Source organism: Purpureocillium takamizusanense, chromosome 4 (assembly GCF_022605165.1).
Source record: "Purpureocillium takamizusanense chromosome 4, complete sequence".
Taxonomy (NCBI): Eukaryota; Fungi; Ascomycota; class Sordariomycetes; order Hypocreales; family Ophiocordycipitaceae; genus Purpureocillium; species Purpureocillium takamizusanense.
The window spans coordinates 2115002-2134280 of NC_063071.1; the positions used below are offsets into that span (position 1 = coordinate 2115002).

The window sequence follows — 19279 nt, forward strand, 5'->3', positions numbered from 1 at the left end:
CAACGCCCATACGTGCGCACTGGAAGAGACAACAACAGACCACATCTAGCGGTCCCTCTTGCTCTGTCCTTACCCCCTTTCCTGCGGTTGGTTGAGCTTGCTGTGGAAAACAAAAACAGAAAAAACGAAAAAAACCGTGCCGCGAAGACAAGCTGAGAGAGAGTCGCCCGGAGCATGCTGTTGACAAAAGGAAATCAAAGCTGGCAAACGCAATATGAGCCGCTATATGTATATTGCTGGGCGGCAAAGAAAAGGGAGGCGGCGGGGAGGCAAGTATCAGTCCCAAGTCGTGACCGTGAGACCGAGGCCGGCGTCCTCACGGCCGAATGGCGGCCAGAGTAATCAGTACTCGCCATCGTCAAAGTCGTCGTTGATGAATGCCATGCCACGATGGGTGAAGCTGCCGCCCGGTCGGGCCATCGAAGTCATGCACACGTCCGAGCCGTTGCGAGCAAATGCGGCCGGCAGAGCTGCACCACCGCCGCGGGTGCCCATAGATGTGGCAGGGGTGCTGAAGTTGTTGATGATGACGTTGTGACCGCTGCCGTGGGGCCCGAAGAGCGACTGGCGCTCCGTGGACGGAGACACGACGGCAGCAGGGGCATGAGCAAACTGCTGCTGGTGGATGTGGTGCTGATAAGTGCGCTCAATCGGGGTGGGCGACTCGCTGTCCTGGAGCTGCGCCGCGACGCTCGCGATCGTAACGTTGGCCTTTTGCGCAGCTCGGCGGGGCGTCACGTTCTTCTGGCCCGTGGCGCCGCCGGCGATGGTCATGGAGGTGGTGGTGCCTGTGGCGCCGGTCGTCTTGGTGCGCTTCGAGGGCGTCTGGTCGCGCTCGCTGTAGTTGCTGTCCTCGGCGCCGGTGGTGCCGTCGTCATCGTCGTCGCTCGACTCCTTCTTGAGGTTGACGGCGAGGGGGCGCTTGCGCGCAGTGCCGGTGCCGGTGCGGCGCGACGAGGTCGGCGTGGTGACGGCAGAGGACTTGGACGGGGTCGTCGCGGCAGAGGGCGTCGCGCCGCCGCTGGCGCTCAGGTTGAGGCAGTTGGCGGCGTCACCGTTCTCTGCGACGGTCCGGCGGAGCGTCTCGGCGTCCTTCTTGATGCCGCGGAACTGGAACTGCATGCCGTCGGCAGTCGACTGGCCAAAGTACTTGGCGATGTCTGCAGAAATTGGGGCAAGCCTCAGTCAGCACGGTCGGTCCCCCTTGCCAACAAGTGTGTCTCGTGGTGGCGGATGTGGTTTCTTCTATTCAACGCAACGCAGCGCGAGGAATAAAAAGGGTTCTGTGCAGATAGCTTGGCGCGTACTGGTCTTGTCCACCCGTTCTTTGGCATCGGGCAGGTCGTCGGGCAGGCCCAGGTGCTTCATATCCAAGCCCTGCTTGCGGGCCTCGCGGACTATGACTGCCTGGGCGCGAAAGCGGCGGAAGCGGTGGTTGAGGGCAAAATCCGTCATGTCCGAACCGTAACACGCGGCGATCTCTGGGGACGAAGGGTTAGCCTTCGTCCCCGATGCGATCGTCCAAGGTTTGGGGGGCTAGGGACGGCGAAAAACGAGCTGGGCTCGGGAGGGGAAGAGAGATGGGAGACGGCGGAGGAGGGGGATTGGGAGGCGGCCGGGAGGCCAGGCTCGAGGTCGACTTACCCTTGTAGTTCCACTTAACCTCCGGGTGAGCGGCCACGATGGCGCGGACCATGCGAGCCTGAGCCTCGTAGGTCTTGTAGTTGGCTTTGGAACTTGCGGGCGCCATCTCGTCGTATGCTGTCTGCAAGGGCTGAGCGGTCAGTCGAGACGAACTTGCGCAGTTGTGTCGACGAGACCAAAGGACGGATCATTGTGAAGAGTCGGGATAGCCTCATGCCCGTACACACCTTCAAAGCTGGAATCAAGCTTGCTTTTTGCAAGTAATGGGGGGAGTTTGAGATGTCAAGCGTCAAGTCTTGGCCGATGGCTTTCTGAGTTGACGTTGGCTGAGGGGGCACGAAGAACGAAGGCGATGTGATGGCGGTGGTAGTGCCGGTGGTGATGGTGAGGGGAGAAAGTGGAAGGTGTCGGGTTGAAGGGCGAAGGTGAAAGGTTGAAGGAACAGGAATCGGAGAAGAGGAGGTTGCAAACGGCAGCGGGCTTTATATAGCTCTGAACAGCTGCGAGTGGGTGAGTTGCGGGCAGAGAGGTTGAACAGCTGCCGGGCAGGTGAACGACCCAGACGGGTTGCCGGGCAGGTGACGGCCTTGCAGGATTTTCCTGAGAGCAACGGGCGCCAAAGGCTGAAGATGGAAGAGACTTGTGACGTGCAACTGGCTCAAGAATGCCGTAGCAGGAACGCAGCAGTGGCAGCCGTCGTCAGCCAGCGAGGGCGGCTTGATCGAGGTACGAAGTAGTGAATGGAGAGTTGGTGAGGCGGCAACGACGGCAGCGCGTAACCAGAAGGCTAAACGCAGGCACGAGTCGAAACGACCTCAGTCCTACAGGGCAAGACAACTTGTTCCACAACTCAATATCCTCTGCTCACCTACGGCGTAGGTAGGTATGCAGGCCCTTTTCATATACCAACGGTCAGCGGTTCGATATCGAAACGTTCAAGTCACCAGAGCGTTGCAAAAATAATAACCCACGGCCCGTATCCGCAGGGTCAAGGCACAAGACCTGTGACAGCAAAAACGTACCTCGGCAACACCAAATTCGTCGACCGAGTTTGGCGAGTCTCAGTCAAACGTTTCGGAAGGGCGGCTGTATGCCCGTGTGGCAGCGGCGGCGGCGGCGGCGGTCGTGATATGCACACTCACACGCACGCACGCACGCACGCGCAGCCGTCGACACCTTCTGCCCACAGCTGCCCGAAACCTCAGGAACGAGCCAAGCACAGAAAAGAGGTTTTTTTTCCCTTTAGCTGGACGTGGGCAAAAAAGACTGCGTTCGTCTCGTCGTTGGGAGGCAGAAGAGGACGGACGTTGCCCTCGGTTGCTGGGCCGACAGTGGGGGGAGGACGGAAGGAGAGGGTGGACCAGCGAAGAGGGCCGAAAAATCGAGAGGTGCTGTCCGTATACGTATGTATGACAGCTGCGATGCGAGGCTCGTTTGAGATAGTGCGGCCTACCAAGGTCGGGTGTATACCGGTGGGCAGCTTCAACGGTCGCTGACGCTACAACGATGTGTGCATAGCAGTCGAGAAAGTCGGTTGGAAAGGCGGTGGCTGGGCGTCCCATTAGGATATCCTCCTCAGATCCCTGGCGGCATCTGGTGCCAGTGAGATGGCCTGCGACCTTTACTTTGCTTTGCCCCGCCGCTCCGCAACGTCATGTGTGCCGCTGTGCATGACAAGACGTGCGAAAAATAATACCTTTGCAATCATTTTACATCATGTTATTTGATTAAGATATTAAACCGTCGCCTTGGTCCCCAATGCGCTCTGCACAGCGAGGCTGACTGCGATAGTAGAGGGTACCGCACTATCAAGACTTAACGCCCGTCGCAGGGCCAGCGAGCCTCTGCACCCCCTGAATGAACCCCCCTGGCTGGCTGTGCCCCCAGTGCTCCAAGCGTCCGACATCATCATCACCACATAAAAACCTTGTGTGCGTGGCCCATTGCCTAATGGCCCGCGGGCGTCGCTGCCGCTGAATGCATGCCCTGTCTAATCCAACTCCAGCAGCCGTAAATGAGCAAGCCCAGAATCACCGTCCCACCTCGTCCCACACAGGACGACGTACGACACTCTGGCATCCCCCGCCCCGAGGCCCTTGAGCCAGCTCAGCGTCGTCCGCATCGCGGCGCTCTAGTCCACCTCGGAGTCGCTGAACAGACCTGGCCGCCGCGACGGCGACAGGCTCCGGCTGTGCGGCCGGTTGTGGCCCGGCTTGTATGCGCTCGACCACTGGCCCTCCTCCATTGGGTGCTCCTTGATCGTCTCCTCCTCGCCCTCGCCGTACATCAAGTACTGTACGCCCAGCAGGCAGTCGCACGCCGCCTGGAACAGTCCGCACACCTTGAAGGCCACCGGAATTTCCGTCGTCGCCGTAAAGAACCAAAACACCTTCATGGCGTCGCCGCCAATCCACGCCACGAGCAGCGACAGCCGGAAGCCCTTGCACGACTTGGACTGCAAGTTGGCGAGCAGCTGTGGGATCGGCAGGGTGGCCTCGACCGAGAGGCCGATGTATCCGATCAACATCGAATACGTCGAGTACAGCGGAGGCAGGGGGGCTAGGATCAGTTCGCATACAACAAGCCCGGCGAGGAGGTAGACAAGGAACTGCCAGTATCTTTCTGCCATGTCAGTTCATGCTGTGAGCAGCTAAGATGCATCGTCACTCACGGCTTGTGCGACCGCCACTGCCAGAAGCTGTATGGCCGCTGTGCGCTGAGGAAGCCATCATGCTGCACGCTCGAGAATGGCAGGCTGCCCTCGCCGCCCTTGGATGACGGTGCGGGCCGGTGGTCGAGTGCTATCTTGAGGAGGACGAGCTGCATTGCTACCATGATGAGTGACTGCACTAGCAAGCTCGTATCGAACCGGGCGCCGGGCCAGTAAAAGATTCTGGGATGAATACGAGCGTCAGCAAGGCCAGTCGCCACACGGGAAGTTCGCCATCGCGAGCCAAGACAGGGCACACGCGCGCATACCTGAAGAAGGAGGCGACGAGCATGATGAGGGGGATGTCGAGGGAGAAGCCAGCGCTGGACTTGGTGCGGTGCATCGAGAGCGCCTGGTCGCCGTACGAGAGGATGGGCGACATGATGATGAACAACGGGGCAATGTAGCCCGTACAATTGGTGAGCCAGCTCATCGTGGGCGACCCGTCACCTGTAACCGCTTCCTTTGATCGAGTGCTGAGCCGGGTCGGGGCAAAGGACGCTGGCGGGATGCCGTGCAACGATGCCGGCGAGGCGATGCGGCGGACGAGGGCCACGGGGTCCGACAAGGCAAGAAATGCTGATGATATCCTAAATTGTTTGTCCACTGCCTACCGCAACAAGGCCATTCGCAAGCGTCCTCGACAAGAGATTAAAACGAATGAGTCGGATAGAACGCACGCAGGGGCAGGGCGATGCCAGGGACCGACGCGACCGGAAACGGCGGGAGATGACGATGGTGTTGGAAAAATTGCTGGTGCTGGAATGGATTCTGTTCGAGCGAGACGCGCCAGAGGCGGCGAGTGGATGGATTGAATGGATGGAGGCGCCGGCGTCAGCGGAAAGGGGGGGGGGGGGGCAGCTGGCCAGCCGAGTGCCCGCGCGCCCGCAGCCAGTGCCAGCCAGCCAGCCTTACTGGGCCTTGGCTTTTTTTCCCCTTTGCAGGGGCCGCTTCGCCCAGTCCCTAGGCCGTGTGTGCGCTGCGCCAAAGACCTGGTACCGGCCGTTTGGCGGACTTGGGCGCGGCTTTGTCAAGTACCGCTAGCTAGCACCTGGCTGCGCTCCCATTCCAGCCCAATCAGGAACAGGCGGGAGGGTCTTCACGCGACCGTCCAACCCGGACCCACCAGTTTTCAATCAGTCAATCAGAACGGACCAGGCCAAGCCAGAAGGAAGGAACCACCACCCCTGCGTGCCTGGCCGCCTTCCATCCTTCTATGCGACTTCTGGCAGCTAAAGTTCGTTCTGCAGTGCCGCCGAATCGGGAAGTCGCCAATCTGTCTAAGACCTGCGTCTCCTCCTAACGATGGGCACATTGTCCTCCACGCCCTCCCAGCCCATGCAAAACCATACTCTGTCAGCATATTCCTATGAGGATTTCCCTACTTCCGCGTTTCATCATCTCTCTATCTAACGCCGTACGAAACGACATGTCAGCTCTCGGCACTGCTGTACTTCGTAAGTTGTAGTGTTCACTCTTTCAATGTGTCCATCTGCCATGAAACTCTCTGTGGACCGCGTTCTTCTACCTGGCGACATTCTCCCTGTCACATTTCCACTGGTATTGCCTGGTCCGGTATTTAGGCGTGACGTCCCAGAATATTGATATAGTTGCTATACCTCGTTACTCACCTCATAAGCAGGTATTTGTCGGTTCTAAGACCCGTCACGAGGCTCCGTTTCGCAGTCTGCTGCAACCGGGGTCGCCGGCTTACCTGAATCATGGATCCTCGAATGGCCCTCTCCATGTCGGATGCCGTTCATGACTCAGCCGGCCCATGCTTGCGGCTTGAAGTACGGAATCGCCAGCACCATATTGCCTGTTCCGATGCCCCTCTTTACAGGGAAACGACGCGCAGATGGCCGCTCTGCATGCCTCAGCAATGAATGCATTTTCTACCTCTACGAAGCACTGAGTATGGCGATCGACTCGGGTTACATCATCAGCGATAACACCGCGGCTTGACAACAATACAACACGTCGGACTGGACTCCCGGTACGTACGGAATGCCCCGGCCAGGCGGTGTCGCTGCTTTCCGAGGAACTGCCCCCTCGCTCTCGACTACTGCCTTTACATCCCTCTCCAAGCATATCAGGCCTCGTTACAAGCCCAGAAACTATCCTCGGTCTAAACACAACCACGCCAATAATACATCTAGGTTGTGAAGCACTTCTATTTAGTATCAGCCGCAAATACGTTGATGAATATCTAAGCCGTTATGTGCGCCAACGAAACCCATAGATTTGGACCCCCCAGGCTCATTCACCGAACATTTTGCTATCAACTATTAGACGGAGTGGGAATTCGGCTCCATGTGTACGCAGCTTCTTCGCGCGCAGCGCATGCCTTCGGGGGATACCGCTGATGCTTACTGTTAGATGATACTGCAAAGTTTTGAGGCTCACCCTCACCGCACCTTCACCAACCCATTTCCCAAACAGTTCTTCGACTTCGGAGACGGGCTGAGTCGCCGACAAACCATGGGCCGACCGGCAAAGTAGCCCGACAGAATAGGAGGGGCCGGATCGTTGATGGCCTCAAGAACTGAACGAGAGAATGTCGGCCTTTTGTGTACTGTATGTTTGCAGCCACCTCTCTATGCCCGTTAGAGCGATTGCGGCCATAAAGCATGTTCGGGTTGTTGATGCTGTCCAATTTATAGCAACTTCAGCTTTCTGAGTCCCCTATCAGCCTCATCCCCCGACCGTTAAGATTTGGATAACTTGAGAGCGCATAATAATCGAGCCAGAACTCGTGAGCGTCTGTATATTCTTCCATGCGCTTTCGCCACAGTGCCTTCCATGCACGATCATCGTCATCCTGACTTATTCCTGCGGCCACAAACTCCCACCAGACGGGGAAGAAGTCACTCCCCTCCCAGTCAATGATGCCCATGACCTTGCCGTTGTCGACAAGGATATTTCGTGTTGATAAGTCCCCGTGGGTGAATGTATACGGCTTGGCTAGGGGCATGCGTTATTGCAAATAACGACGAGCAGCTTCCGGTACTCCGTCCAAAGCTTCTGCCATCTCTTCCCAGAGCTGATCGTCAGAGGAAAAAGGGCCATGTGGAAGGCCGTAGCCGTTGCGAAACAAAAAGGCCGAATAAACCGGTCCCTCGCCGAGTGTCTCCACATGAGCTGAGCGAAGGTTTCGAAGCTGACGGAGGTAGTCAACTGTCTGCCTGGCGATGGAGTCCCTGTCCGACTCCGACATGGCCGGCCACAAGTCATGGAGCGGCGCTCCCGGAACCCGTTTTGTGACCAAGAAGTAACGATCGCCCTCGGTCCATTCCTAGACGGTTTCTGGAACCGGTACAGTGGTGTGATCTCGGACGAACTGGGTATTTCTAGCTTCAAAGTTGGGAGGGCTGCTGGGCATCTCCTTGACGATCAGGTTGGAGCCTATGGCCCAGACGCCGCGGCCGCTCACTTCGTAGAAGAGCTTGATGTGGCTGCGGTACCGGCAGGATTCTCGGCGCTGTCGGGTCCAGCCACATGCAGCACACGCCTGCTCGTTCGCCATTGGGGGCTCAGACGAGGGAGAATGATGGAATGGAGCGACCGGTTATCCCTCGGCGCCCCGGGGAGGTTATTTGAGGCAGTGGAGTGATATAGGGACAAAGAATGATACTACTACTACATCGGTGGCAATGTAGGACCAGAGCCTGCGATGAGCCAGAGTGCACGAGGGCGCTCGCCTCTTTGTAGATTGAAATTCTATCGTAGAACATGCAGCCGTGTCTCAGGAGCCCCGCCCGGCTGGGAGTGGTGCGGAATCCTACTCCCCCAAAACAACAGCAAGGAGCCTGCACTTTATTTGCAAATATGGAACACTTCACCACGCCTATCCAATATATAGGTACATACAGGAGTTTACGTTTGCAAGTACAGCCCCCCTTCATCCCAGTGTCTTGGGCCGTTCTGCAGCTGCTTGTTGTGTGTGGAAGGACCATCCCACAAAGTGGGAAGGAGCATGGGACACGGTGGCCCCATGTTCATACAAGCTCTCTCCCCATGCATGAGAAAATAGAGGAACCAAGTCCTCATTTTCCTCCATCTTTTTGGCCTCAGTTGGTGACCAGCTCGTTCTTTCCGTTGGGCTGCGTCATCATCATCATCATCATCTAACGTCTCTCTTACCAGGCTCTCCGAAATTGCATCTGCGCCTCGGCTTCCTCAATCTTTCGACATCAGGTGTTATTGGAAGGGTACAGGTGAGCCCTCATCGGGAGAGGAATTATCAGTCTTGCCCAGCGACACTTTATGGACTTGATATCCATATGTGTGTCTAGCTGTCGAAATGGCCAGGGTATTCAGTCAGCTGTGCCGAGTACCTCCGTCGTCTGTCTATCCTCCCCAAGTTCATGTGCGTTCGCTCGTTGGGCTTCGACATGGTATCCGCCTGGGGCTTTTGCCGGCCTCTACTGTTAATCGGCTTTCGTGACAGCATCTGGCCTTTTCCTGGACTCTATCGCACCTACCGTTTAATAACAGTTGTCATCACGGTCACTTCCTATTGCTTCTAGGGCAATCATGTTGAGTTTGCTATTCATGGGCCCCCTGTGGTGGTAGCATTACACTGGGCTGGACATTTGCCCCGAGTTGTACTTTGTCAGCCAGATGTTTACTCTCAAGTCCAACTATTGCGTCGAATCTGTTTGCTAACTTGTGTCTCTTTCACAGAAGCTCTGATTCATTAGCATCAAGCCTGCTTGTCGCGAGGATAAGCTGGTTAATCCGATAGCGACACGAATGCTAGCAGAGAAGTCCATGAACTTGCGGCTGCGGCCGCCTCAAGTTTATCCCTTCGTACGTCACCATAGGAGCCTTCAACTGCTCTTCTTCCAGTCAATTGAACCCCAAATCCCATCGTTTGGAATGCGTAACACAGCGCTGTTGACCTTGAGGGCGCTTTGGCAAATTTCAACGCTTACTCGTATCAGACTTGAGCACAGATCAAACTTCAGAATAAAATGCAGCACAATCACTACATATATCACGACACGACACCGGCTATCATGTTCCTTGTCGGCTGGCGCTCTGTTCTCAGTCCCGGTCATCGAACTCTTCGTGGGTGACCACTGGCTTCCGTTTCGCGCGCGAACTACCCTACATCCCACTGGAACGACAGCGAGGAGTGACGAGGTCACAAAGGTCACAACAATGGGATCTCTTCGCTCTTGCAGGTTACTGGGCACACTCCGGTCTGGCTGCTTCCAGTGCCCTGCTGAAGGTGGCGGCCGTATCCCGCCGAATTAGCACATCACCGTGATAGCATGTCGGTGGCTCATCTCGAGATGGAACCTGTTTGAAGCGCCCAGCACCGTCCAAGTACCAAGTACAGCAGCTCACGAGCGAATACTATGAAGTATGTTGTGCGCACAAATACTAGTCGTGGTATTCCCGGGAAATGGGCCGTCTCGGCCTTGCAAAGTTCACCCCCCGTCCACGCGGTCGGTCCGACTCCAAGTCGAATTTTCGACAACGTTGGACGATTCGACTTGATCAATGGTCCGCCGTCTGCATAGGAGGCGGGCCGAAGGTCGCACATGCCCAGGTAGGGCCGCTGGAGACTGTTGAAGACTGAAGACACTCGATTCCGCTTCGGCCCCCTCCCTCTCCGGCCCCGCGCCCGAGAGCGGCGGTTGTACAGATCGGCGGATGGACCCAGATCCTGAGCGACACGACGCTCACGAGTGGCACCGCATCGTACGGCACTCCATGCAACAGTCCAGCATTCACAGGGCCGTTGGACCAACGCTATGCTATAGTGCTGCTCGGTGGCCGGCCCAGCGCTGCCTCGACGCTATTCACTGTGGATGGCGCGGCACCTCGGTGCGATGGAGAGCTAGCGGTCCCTGCGCTGAAACCGCGTATACGGACACTCCCGTCCGAAGCGGGCTGGCGCACAGATTATCGTGGGCGCGGTCGTGTCGGGAAAGCCAAGACATCAAGGCAAGTGTCAAAAGCACCGGGCGATGGGAAGCCAAATGGGGGTTCCTAACCTGGAGAGGCACAAAGAAGTTTGGCGATCGGGACGAGGACCTGACGGCGTGCAGTGACCGTGGTGACATCGCCTGGTGTTCGGCCCGCCAACAAACCGGGGCGGGTTCTGCGAGTCTCCACGCTGTGGTAGTATCGTCATGTGGGCCAAGGAGGCGGCCAACGGGCGGCAGACGATTTGCCACGCCACGCCAGGACAGGACGCATCTCCATCCTTTCGTGGGACTCTGCACCGAGATGAGATGGCGTCTTCGTTTGGGAAGCGCGGAGCCGGAGGCGGAGGAGGAGGAGAGTCGAACAAAGGTCGAAACGGCGGCTCGCAAGCCACCCCCGGTGGCAGCTGCTCAAGACATGGAGAAAAGGCGGGCCAGGCCAGCCAGCCGGCCGAGAGCAACTGGCTAACATGAGGGCTAGCAGCAACAAGCTCCATGCCGTGCCCTGCTGGACCCCTACTAGGGCGTGTCAAATCCGCGCTTTAGTTGGGCTGATATGCACGAGTGACATGTAGGCGCCAGCATGCCATAGCGCCACGACGGTGTTTGTTTCTGGCGCCTCCATCTGCCGTCCGTTCATTTTGTTGCGGCGTTGCATTTACTCTTGCTAATTAGTTTTTCGTGCCAGCGGGACGAGACTGAGGATGGAGGACCGTTGTTGGTTCTCCCTGCCGGCCGTTGGGACAGACAGACAGCAACAACGGAGGAGTTGCGCTGACTGACTGGGCGCGCGCACACCCCGGCACGCACGCTCTCCAAGTTGATCGGTCACGGTATCACTCACACGCCCCCGGCCTGGTCTGGTCTGGGCAAACGGCGTGGCGGCGGGGACGAGTCGCCGGTAGACACGTTTGTCGCCCACTCAATCCTCGTCGATGCTACCTACGTACCTACCTTCGAACATGCGTTATAGCACGTACGAGATATGTACAGCACAGTGCTGGACGGGCCACATGCCAGTGCCAGTGCAGTGGACGACACAACACGACACGACACGACACTACACGGCATCATCAGCAGCCGCCGCGGAAGCGAGCCAATGCTGGCGATCCCTGCTGCATGCGTGCCAGTGTGGTCGTGTGCAGCAAACGGTGCCACTGCCGCCTGATGCCGAGATTGTGTAGAACAAGAGCCGGCCAGCCAGTTCGCTCGCCCGAATCTCTTGGGGGGGGGGGGAGGCTCCGACGCCGCCAAGTGACGTGGCCCAGCAGATTAGTAGCCCTGGACCAGGCCGCGGCAAATCGGTTGCGTCCGGGACAGCCGCTATGTGAGACAATTCCTTGCATTGCCTTCTCGTGGCACCGGCTTGGATTGATGCTCGGGAGAGGCTGACTGACTGACGACTGATGAGGCCTGCTCTCCCTGCTTTGGTTGGACCTCGTTCCGATGCCTCCGTTATCCTAGCCTCGTGCGTGCAATTGTCCCCCCCTCTGCAGCCGTCGTCAGGATGATAGCATCAGACAAGGCTGCTCGAATTCTCCCAAGCGAAATGAGCAGCGGCATGTCGGTACCGTACCGGAGCCGGCGTGAAGCAGACGAGGCATACAGCAGTTATACAATGCGTGTTCCACACGCTGGCCCGCCAGGCGCCGAGCTAACTAACCTGACAGCCAAAGCCGGCTCGGGCTGCTCCAGCGCCCCGAGATCACATCAGGACATGCCAAGCATGTACATACATGCGTAAGGGCAGTCAGTCACTCAGCTCAGCAGTCACCGCTCGTATACTCGGACATGTTCGCGAGGGCGCTCTTTCGACAGCGACATAACCATGAGCCAGGCCGGCCCGAGACCTACCACGCGGCCTCCCCCTCTCTCTATCGACGCTGGTGCAGGCAACGGGCGCAGGCAACGGCCGCATCATGACGGCTCCTTTTGAGATGGAAAGCCGTTTGTCGTGTGGTAACCTGGTGCTGACGTTGGACGCAACGTCCCCTCAAGAGGAAGGTAACTGCCAGGTCCCGACAGTCTGGGTCGTGGAACAGGTTTTTTTTTCTCTTTTCGAGCAACTTTGGTCAGAGTGCCTCGATGTGCCGTCCGTGAGTGGGCGGCGAAGCGAGCAGCCCAGTCTGGACAGACGATGGATGGCTGGCTGGCTGACGGCTTGACTGAGAATGGGATGGATGGCATGGCATGGCATGGCATGGCACGGCACGAAGGGGGTATACCAAGACGCTTGCGCGTGTGTGTGCATGCATCGAGGCGGTCCGGCCAACAACCTGCCACGGGCGGCCAGTACCCTGTTCAGTCATGCTCAGTCGCCGTCGCCGTCGCCGTCGCCGTCGTCGTTGCGATGCGCTGCATTAGCCGGTCTGTTGGTCTTGTCCTTGGCCCTTTTTAGCAACAATCAAAAGTGCGCCTGCCCAAGGTCGAGGCGTGGCGAGATTCGTCGTCTGTTGACAGAACAGGGCCGGCCCGCGGGAGAAGCCTCGGGAGTGCCCAGGGGGGCGCATGCGTACGTGCGTGCGTGCGTGCGTTCTTGGGCATGGCTCCCTGCACCCTTGGATCAGGGGACCGCATGTCGGCTGGTCGAGTTAGCCTGTTGCCGTGTGCCTGTCCCATGTCATGCCATCCTTGACACTGTCATTGCTGTCGTGCAGGGAGGCGGAGGAAGAGGAGGAGGTGGTGGAGGGAAGGGGACATGGCCGACCGACCTGTCGCGAGGGCAGCATTGGTCAGGGAAGAAGGATGATGGGAAATGGTTCGTGGGTGTGGCAGGGGGAGGCCCGAGCATGAACGTGAACGTGAATACTACCGACCGCTGCCCCCCGGAGGTTGCCCCATTGTGAATAGCCGGGAGGCCGGCCGGGGCGCGGCGGCAGAACCGGGCCGGGTTGGCTAATACGTGGACGGTGCACAAGGAACATGCCAAGTACAGTACAGTACTGTACTGTACTGCGACGACAGTACGACGTACGCATTGCCGTCTACGACAAAGAAAGATGTGCGGCGGATTTGTGACTTGCGTACGTACTTTGTACATTGTGAGTTCAGGTGCGCAACAAAGTCAATGAATGCATGCATGGAAACCTCACACCATGCGTGCTGTTGGTCATTTTCCCACCATGGCTCCATGGCTCCTCCTCGGTGCCGTGCCCCTGCGCCCACCACGAGACCCAAGTTATACAATCGTGGTCCCTGGCCGTGGAAGATGACGGGGTCCGGATACTGTGGCGGGGAGCCCCGGGCAAGGCCGCTTCAACTACTTGTAGTAGTGCAGTAGCAGTAGCAGTACCACTGCATACTACGTACGTACAGACATACGCGCCGTGGCATGGCATAGCATGGGGAGCTCATCATTCATAGTAGTAGTATCAACACCACGCGCCGCACAGCCCCAGGAGGTGAACAAACACACAGATAAGGCAAGAGGACGAGGACGAGGACGATACGAGGGGGGTGGGCGCGCGGGTTTACACACACGCGCACACGCACACATCCACTTTCTCTTTTCTCCGCAATGCTCCGGGGTCTGGCGGCTTGTCCACGCGCCGTGGCTTCGGAAGAGCCGCGCCTGCCTGACGGGCCCGTCTGCCTGCCTACCGTGCGTGTCGTGTCTGCGTGGCGCGCGTCTGTCTGGAATCTCTGGAGTCTGGATGACCGACCATTTGGGAGGGGCGCGGGGCAGATTGGATCTAAAAGCCCTCCTGCTCCATCTCCATCCCCATCTGCGGACGCCCCCCCCCCCCCCCTTTTCCCCGACCTCCGCCCGTGCTCCCACATCAAGAGAAATTCCAAAAAAAAAAAGACAAGGAGGGACAAGAGACGGAAACAGAAAAAGAATGAGAGAAAGATCTTGGTGGGGAAACGGACGAGGGGATGTCGAAAATGTCCCGTCGGGTTCGGCATCTGGTCCCTGCTTTGCAGCCAACCCCCTCCCACCTCGCGTGCGCATGTGCCGTGACCGCGTGGCCCTCCTCGGTTGTTGGTGATGGGGCATTTCATCAAGGGGAGCAAGGGGGCCCCGAGGCAAGTCGATCATGACAGCCCCCTAGCCTGACCGGGCCCTGGCGCTTGCAGCGCAACCCCGGGTCCAGTCACCTACATGGTGACGATGGAGTTGAGCAAGAAATACATACTAGAGGGAGGGAGGACATATCGTCACAGGGGCGCAATAGGCATCCTCGTCCCACCGCCTCTTGCGACATAACGCCGGCTTTGTCCAGACCACCATGGCGGTTTGGCTGCCCCCTCCCTCGGTTGGCGCCGAGTAATCAGTCAGCTCTTGCAGTAAGGGGGCGCGGCGCTCGGCTGAGGAGAAAGAGGTGAGCGATATCCGCAAGTCCGCAAAAGAACAAACAACTCGTGGCCCTCGCCAGACCCCGACTAACGCGCTTGGCCCCTGGCCGGGCCATCTGGCCGGGGTTTGGGTCCCAGAAGCGATTTGAGAGGTGTTTGTTTGCGAGCAAATGAAAGACAGGCCCGCCGCTTACTTGCCACAGTGCACTTAGCATGTAATTATTTCTCCCGGTCGAGGACGAAACAGGCGCGGTGCAGTAGCCGTGGCTCCCTTTTTCCCTTACAAGTATAGCAACGGCGCGGGAAACCTGCGTGGCTCTTAGCATTGTGCGTTAGAGAGACAAGGGTTGCGAGGGGGGACCCCGAGGCGTCTAAACAGAAGCGCCCGAATCCAAGATCCTTCGCTCCGATTACACAAGAGCTGCAGGGTGTAGTATATCAGTCCAAGACAGCGGATAAATTTTTCGCGGCGGGAGACTCTAAATGATCCTGTTTGTGGTTGTTTCTGGTCTCCTTCTTGCCCAGATGGTGGCCAGCGAGGAAAGTGTCACTTGGAAGCTGACGACTTGACCCGCAGACGAGAAGTGACATGTGGTGTTTGCGCATTCCGGGTTGTTGGACTCGATATGTGCCTTGCTGATACCTCTCCGTGGCTCACATTCCCTCGTGCTAGGTTAGGAAGAGGGTTAGCCAAGACCGCAATAATCCAGCGTCGGGTGCTGATACGGGCATGCGTGATGAGGACGACATATGTGCTTCGTACAGGTAACCACTAATCATGGCACTAACAACTACTGGCGCCGCCAGGCCAGGCCGGGCGGCCGCGTGGCAGACAGAGCAGGGAGGTGCGAAGGAGAGCTGCAGGTGGTATCGGAGGGCTAGTTTTACAGCAACCTTCTGCATCCAACGGGCCGTCTCCAAACTACTTGTCAGTTCGGCTCAGGCGGGATGGCCATGGATGGCGCCGAGGGCGTGCTCAAGGGGTTTGGCGCGCGTGAGCGGGCGGTACCGACTGGCGGGGGAGATAGACGAAGTCCCTGATGCGCTCACGGACTGATGTTGGGGCGCTTGAGGTTGGGCGCACGAGTCAACGAGAGGTGCGGAGGGGCCGAAGGAAAGCCATAAGGGCAAGCGAGAATGGTCGCTCGTCCCGAATTCGCCGAGGACGGGCGAGTGGGACGCGCCCCGGTTGACTGACGGATGTGGGTTTGGATGAGGAATATCCAGCCCGAGTTGTGCGATACGTAGCGACAGCGCATAGTTTGTATGTACGAATGGACCTGATGGGGTGGGTGGTGGCATGAGCCTGGACGGACCGTTAGCAGATACGATGTACGAGACGGTCGAAGCCGATGGAGACGCGCGGTTGGGTGGCGTGGTGGTGCTGGTGGCCCCTGGATGAATGGCCCGATGATGATGTCTTGTTTAATCCCCGTCCGCCCGCGGCCCGCCCCTCGAGAGCGTCGTCGTACGGCACTGTAAAGTACCGCGTCGTCGTCGTCGTCGTCGTCGTCGTCGTCGTAGCCCGTCCAAGACAGTCCAAGAGCCGGCCGTCCGTCCGTCTGGTCTATCAAAGGGACCCGCCAGGAACGTGGAGATCTCAGATGGAGGCGGACAGCGGCCTTGACAGCCTGCGTCCGCGGGCTTAGGGCCCGGAGTCGTGTGGTTGCATCGGCCCATCTCGTGTCCCGAAGTGCGAGGAGGAAGCAGACGAGGAAGAATGCAGCCGGCCCAGCCACACTTTGTCCTCACCACTCTCACACCCCCCGGCCAACCGCCCCCCCACGGTCCCGCTCCCCTTCGACGGTGGCGGCAGCGGACGCGGAGGCGGCACCGGCACCGGCACCGGCACCAAGAAGCAGCCACCATCGTCGTCGTCTTCCTCGTGCCGGGCAGGCGTTGGTTCCCGGGCCGGCTTCGTTGTTGGCAGCAGTAGCAGCAGCAGCAGCAGCAACAGCAGCAGCAAGCCCACATACGCCCGCCACCCCCCCCCGCGGGGGGCCGTCTGTTCCTCCCACCCCCCTCCATGCCTGCCTGCCCGCCTGCTGCTTCCCACAAATCTAGCACCGGCAACCAGAAAGCGCCGTCAGCAGAGTGCTCGGCCATTGTCCCTGATTCTGCGTAGCGTCGACAGGGCCGGCCGTTGCCAGAGCCTCGATTGCGCCTATTCTTTGGCGAGTGGCGCGCCGCCATCGCGGCTAATCAGCCGTAAGCAACCACACCTTGTTGAAATCCCGTCAATCAGACCATCTGGAGCCGACAGCCGGAAACCAGCTTCCATTCATTGGCCGACATACGAGCCGACGGGGTTCTTTCAGAAGCCCTCGACGAACGTCCCAGGAACCAACCCCCCCCCCCCCCTTTCCACCCGTACCCCCGTGCATGTCCGTACAGGGGGGGGCATTGCGGCGAGAGACGCTACCGAGCTGATCTGGCCCGGCTGGTGACATCAACGGCCTCGCTTTCGGTCCGCATCGTTGCTGGAATAGCTCGCTGGTGGTGACGCCCGTACGGCCATCGGACTGCGCTTGCTTGCTTGTGCCGGCCCCCGCCTCTGGCTCCTGCGCGGCTGGTTCTCTTGTCTTTGACTTGGGAGAGGAAGAGGGGCAGAGAGAGATACCGTAAACCGCTGTCAGTGCCGTACGGTTCCTGGCAAAGCCAAGAGACGCGGTTGATTGAGCCTCAGCTTGATTGTCTGCGAAGTCGGCCGGGTCCCTCCGTCGGCCCGGAGCCTGCAGACAACCAGGGACAATGAGAGACAAAACCTCATGCCGGCAGTACAAAAACCGCGCTGCACTGCACGCACTGCACGACGAGCACCACGCCGTGGCTGGCGGGCCGCTGAGTGTTGCGGCAGTTGCCCCCTACGTACCGAGCCCGAGATTGGGTCAGGGTCTCCCTGAAGATTGCTGCTGCTCCTCCTGCGTCAGAGGCGATGTCACCCTGGGAGCATCTGCAGCGGTAGCTGAGGCCCGTCCGAAGCCGCCTTTTCTTCAGAGTGGCACAGGCCGCCGCCCCACGAGCCTGTAGTACTTGTCCTGCTCGTCCTGTCTGCCTGCACTGAACCGAGCTCCTCCCCAACGCCGTAGGTCTACGTAGTTCGTACGTCAGAAGGTCGCTTGGTCGGACAGGCATCTCGATCCTTCGGTGGCAGTGGCCAAGAAGAAGTCCTTCCGTCCTTGCATGGCTCCAGGGATGCCACGAGGACAAATCGCCTCCCTTCGCCCCGCCCAAATGCAGCAGGAGCAGAGAAGGCCAGGCGAAACACAAGAGAACAACTCCGTTCGTCACTGGCCCCCAACAACAAAGCCTCCCTCCTCTTGGTCTGTGCGTGACTTGGGCGAGCCCAAATTGAGCTATCCCAGCCCCAAGAGGCCCTTCAGCTGCGGCATCTTTCTTCCTTCTTCCTCGTGTTTGCCTCGTTTCGCCCCCGTTCATGAGACTACGGTTCGCCGCAGCCATGTGTAATTTAATCGGTCGACGGCGCGTCTCTGCCACCCCGCAGGGTAGGGCAGGGTTCTCGGGGACAGAAACGACTGGGGCCACAAGAGACGTCGGGACAGATACCACGGCATGGCGAAAGCGTGGGGTGCCGTCCAAGGCTGACGGTCGCACCGCCGCCGACATGCAACATTCGATGACCTTGGCCCCGCGGAATCCCCAGCGCCAGCCCGCCCGCCCACAGATCGTCATCACGCCGGGGATAGCTTTCGCGCAAATTGTAGGCGCAGTGCCGCTGCAGGTGATGCCCCTCTGAGATCAAGCAGCGACGATCCCCCGACTGCGACTCAACCTTTATTTTTCCTCTTACTCGCCCGTGGTTGGACCGCCTGAAGCCGACGCTGACGACGGCTGTTGCGCAGATCCAACCGAGGGGACCCAGCTAGGCTGGTGAGACCTGGGCAAATCGCCCTAGCGGCACTTGGATTGGGAAGGTGCCGAGCTGCATGGGGTTTCTGTTCTGCGTCCCCAGACATGTCGAGTCGTGTCTTCTCCGTAAGGTGTGGCGGCGTCTGGAAGCTGTCCCGTCGTCTCCGATGTGCCCACCCCGCGGCGTGGAGCATTCTTCAACCCCTGCGCCCAGCGGTTGAAGAACTTCCCTACCCCCCTCCTCGTTGGTTTGGGCACCAGCTCTTTCCTGGCGGTGGACGGCCATATTTGGCTCTGACACTCTGCAAACAAAGCTCTCGGCGAGCGAGTTGCTGCAGACGTGCTGCCACGCATGACCCTGTCAAGTCGCCCGCATCCCTCGATATGAGAGGATACCGACAACACGGTTCGTCGTCACCGCCGTCGGTGTTGCCTTTGCTCATTAATAATGAGAAAGAACCTTTGTTCCGCCAGGTGGTCCTTCAATTGCTGAAGCGGCACGGCGGCGTCGGTGCACCATGGACCAAACAGGAAACCCGTCTGGCAGCGCCCCCCGATGGTCCCCATGAGCCAGGTTGCTGCGAGTAATTGCCTTCTGTGCGCTTGGCTGTGCCGCTTCACTGGTTCTCTTTGGCGAGTCCGGCGGGCCGGGCCCCGACATTGCGGAATGGCAAAGTCCCTCATCCCACTGTGCAGTCTGTGTTTTGTTCTTCGTACGGAACCCGTACCGTTCGTCGCCATACGCCACCCTCCCCCAGCGTGCCGTTATTACTGGTATATGCAGTCTGCGGAGCAAAACCGCCTGTTGTTGCTTGCGGCA

The 19279-nt window shown here is 58.9% G+C and overlaps 2 protein-coding genes across 2 annotated transcripts; both read right to left on the reverse strand.

Annotated features, from left to right (window-relative positions):
- Positions 1–342: 342 nt before the first annotated feature.
- On the reverse strand, positions 343–1750 carry JDV02_005289 (uncharacterized protein; the record flags this gene model as incomplete). The annotated part of the gene is made up of 2 exons (XM_047986571.1): positions 343–1160; positions 1645–1750. 2 exons carry the CDS (start codon positions 1748–1750, stop codon positions 343–345), a joined length of 924 nt encoding a protein of 307 aa, XP_047842553.1.
- A 1598-nt stretch (positions 1751–3348) lies between these two features.
- JDV02_005290 (uncharacterized protein) lies at positions 3349–5124 on the reverse strand. Its single transcript, XM_047986572.1, has 3 exons — positions 4624–5124; positions 4316–4537; positions 3349–4262 (listed from the first exon to the last, which is right to left on the reverse strand). Exons 1-3 carry the CDS (start codon positions 4785–4787, stop codon positions 3776–3778), a joined length of 873 nt encoding a protein of 290 aa, XP_047842554.1. The 5' UTR covers positions 4788–5124; the 3' UTR covers positions 3349–3775.
- Between the last annotated feature and the right edge of the window lie 14155 nt (positions 5125–19279).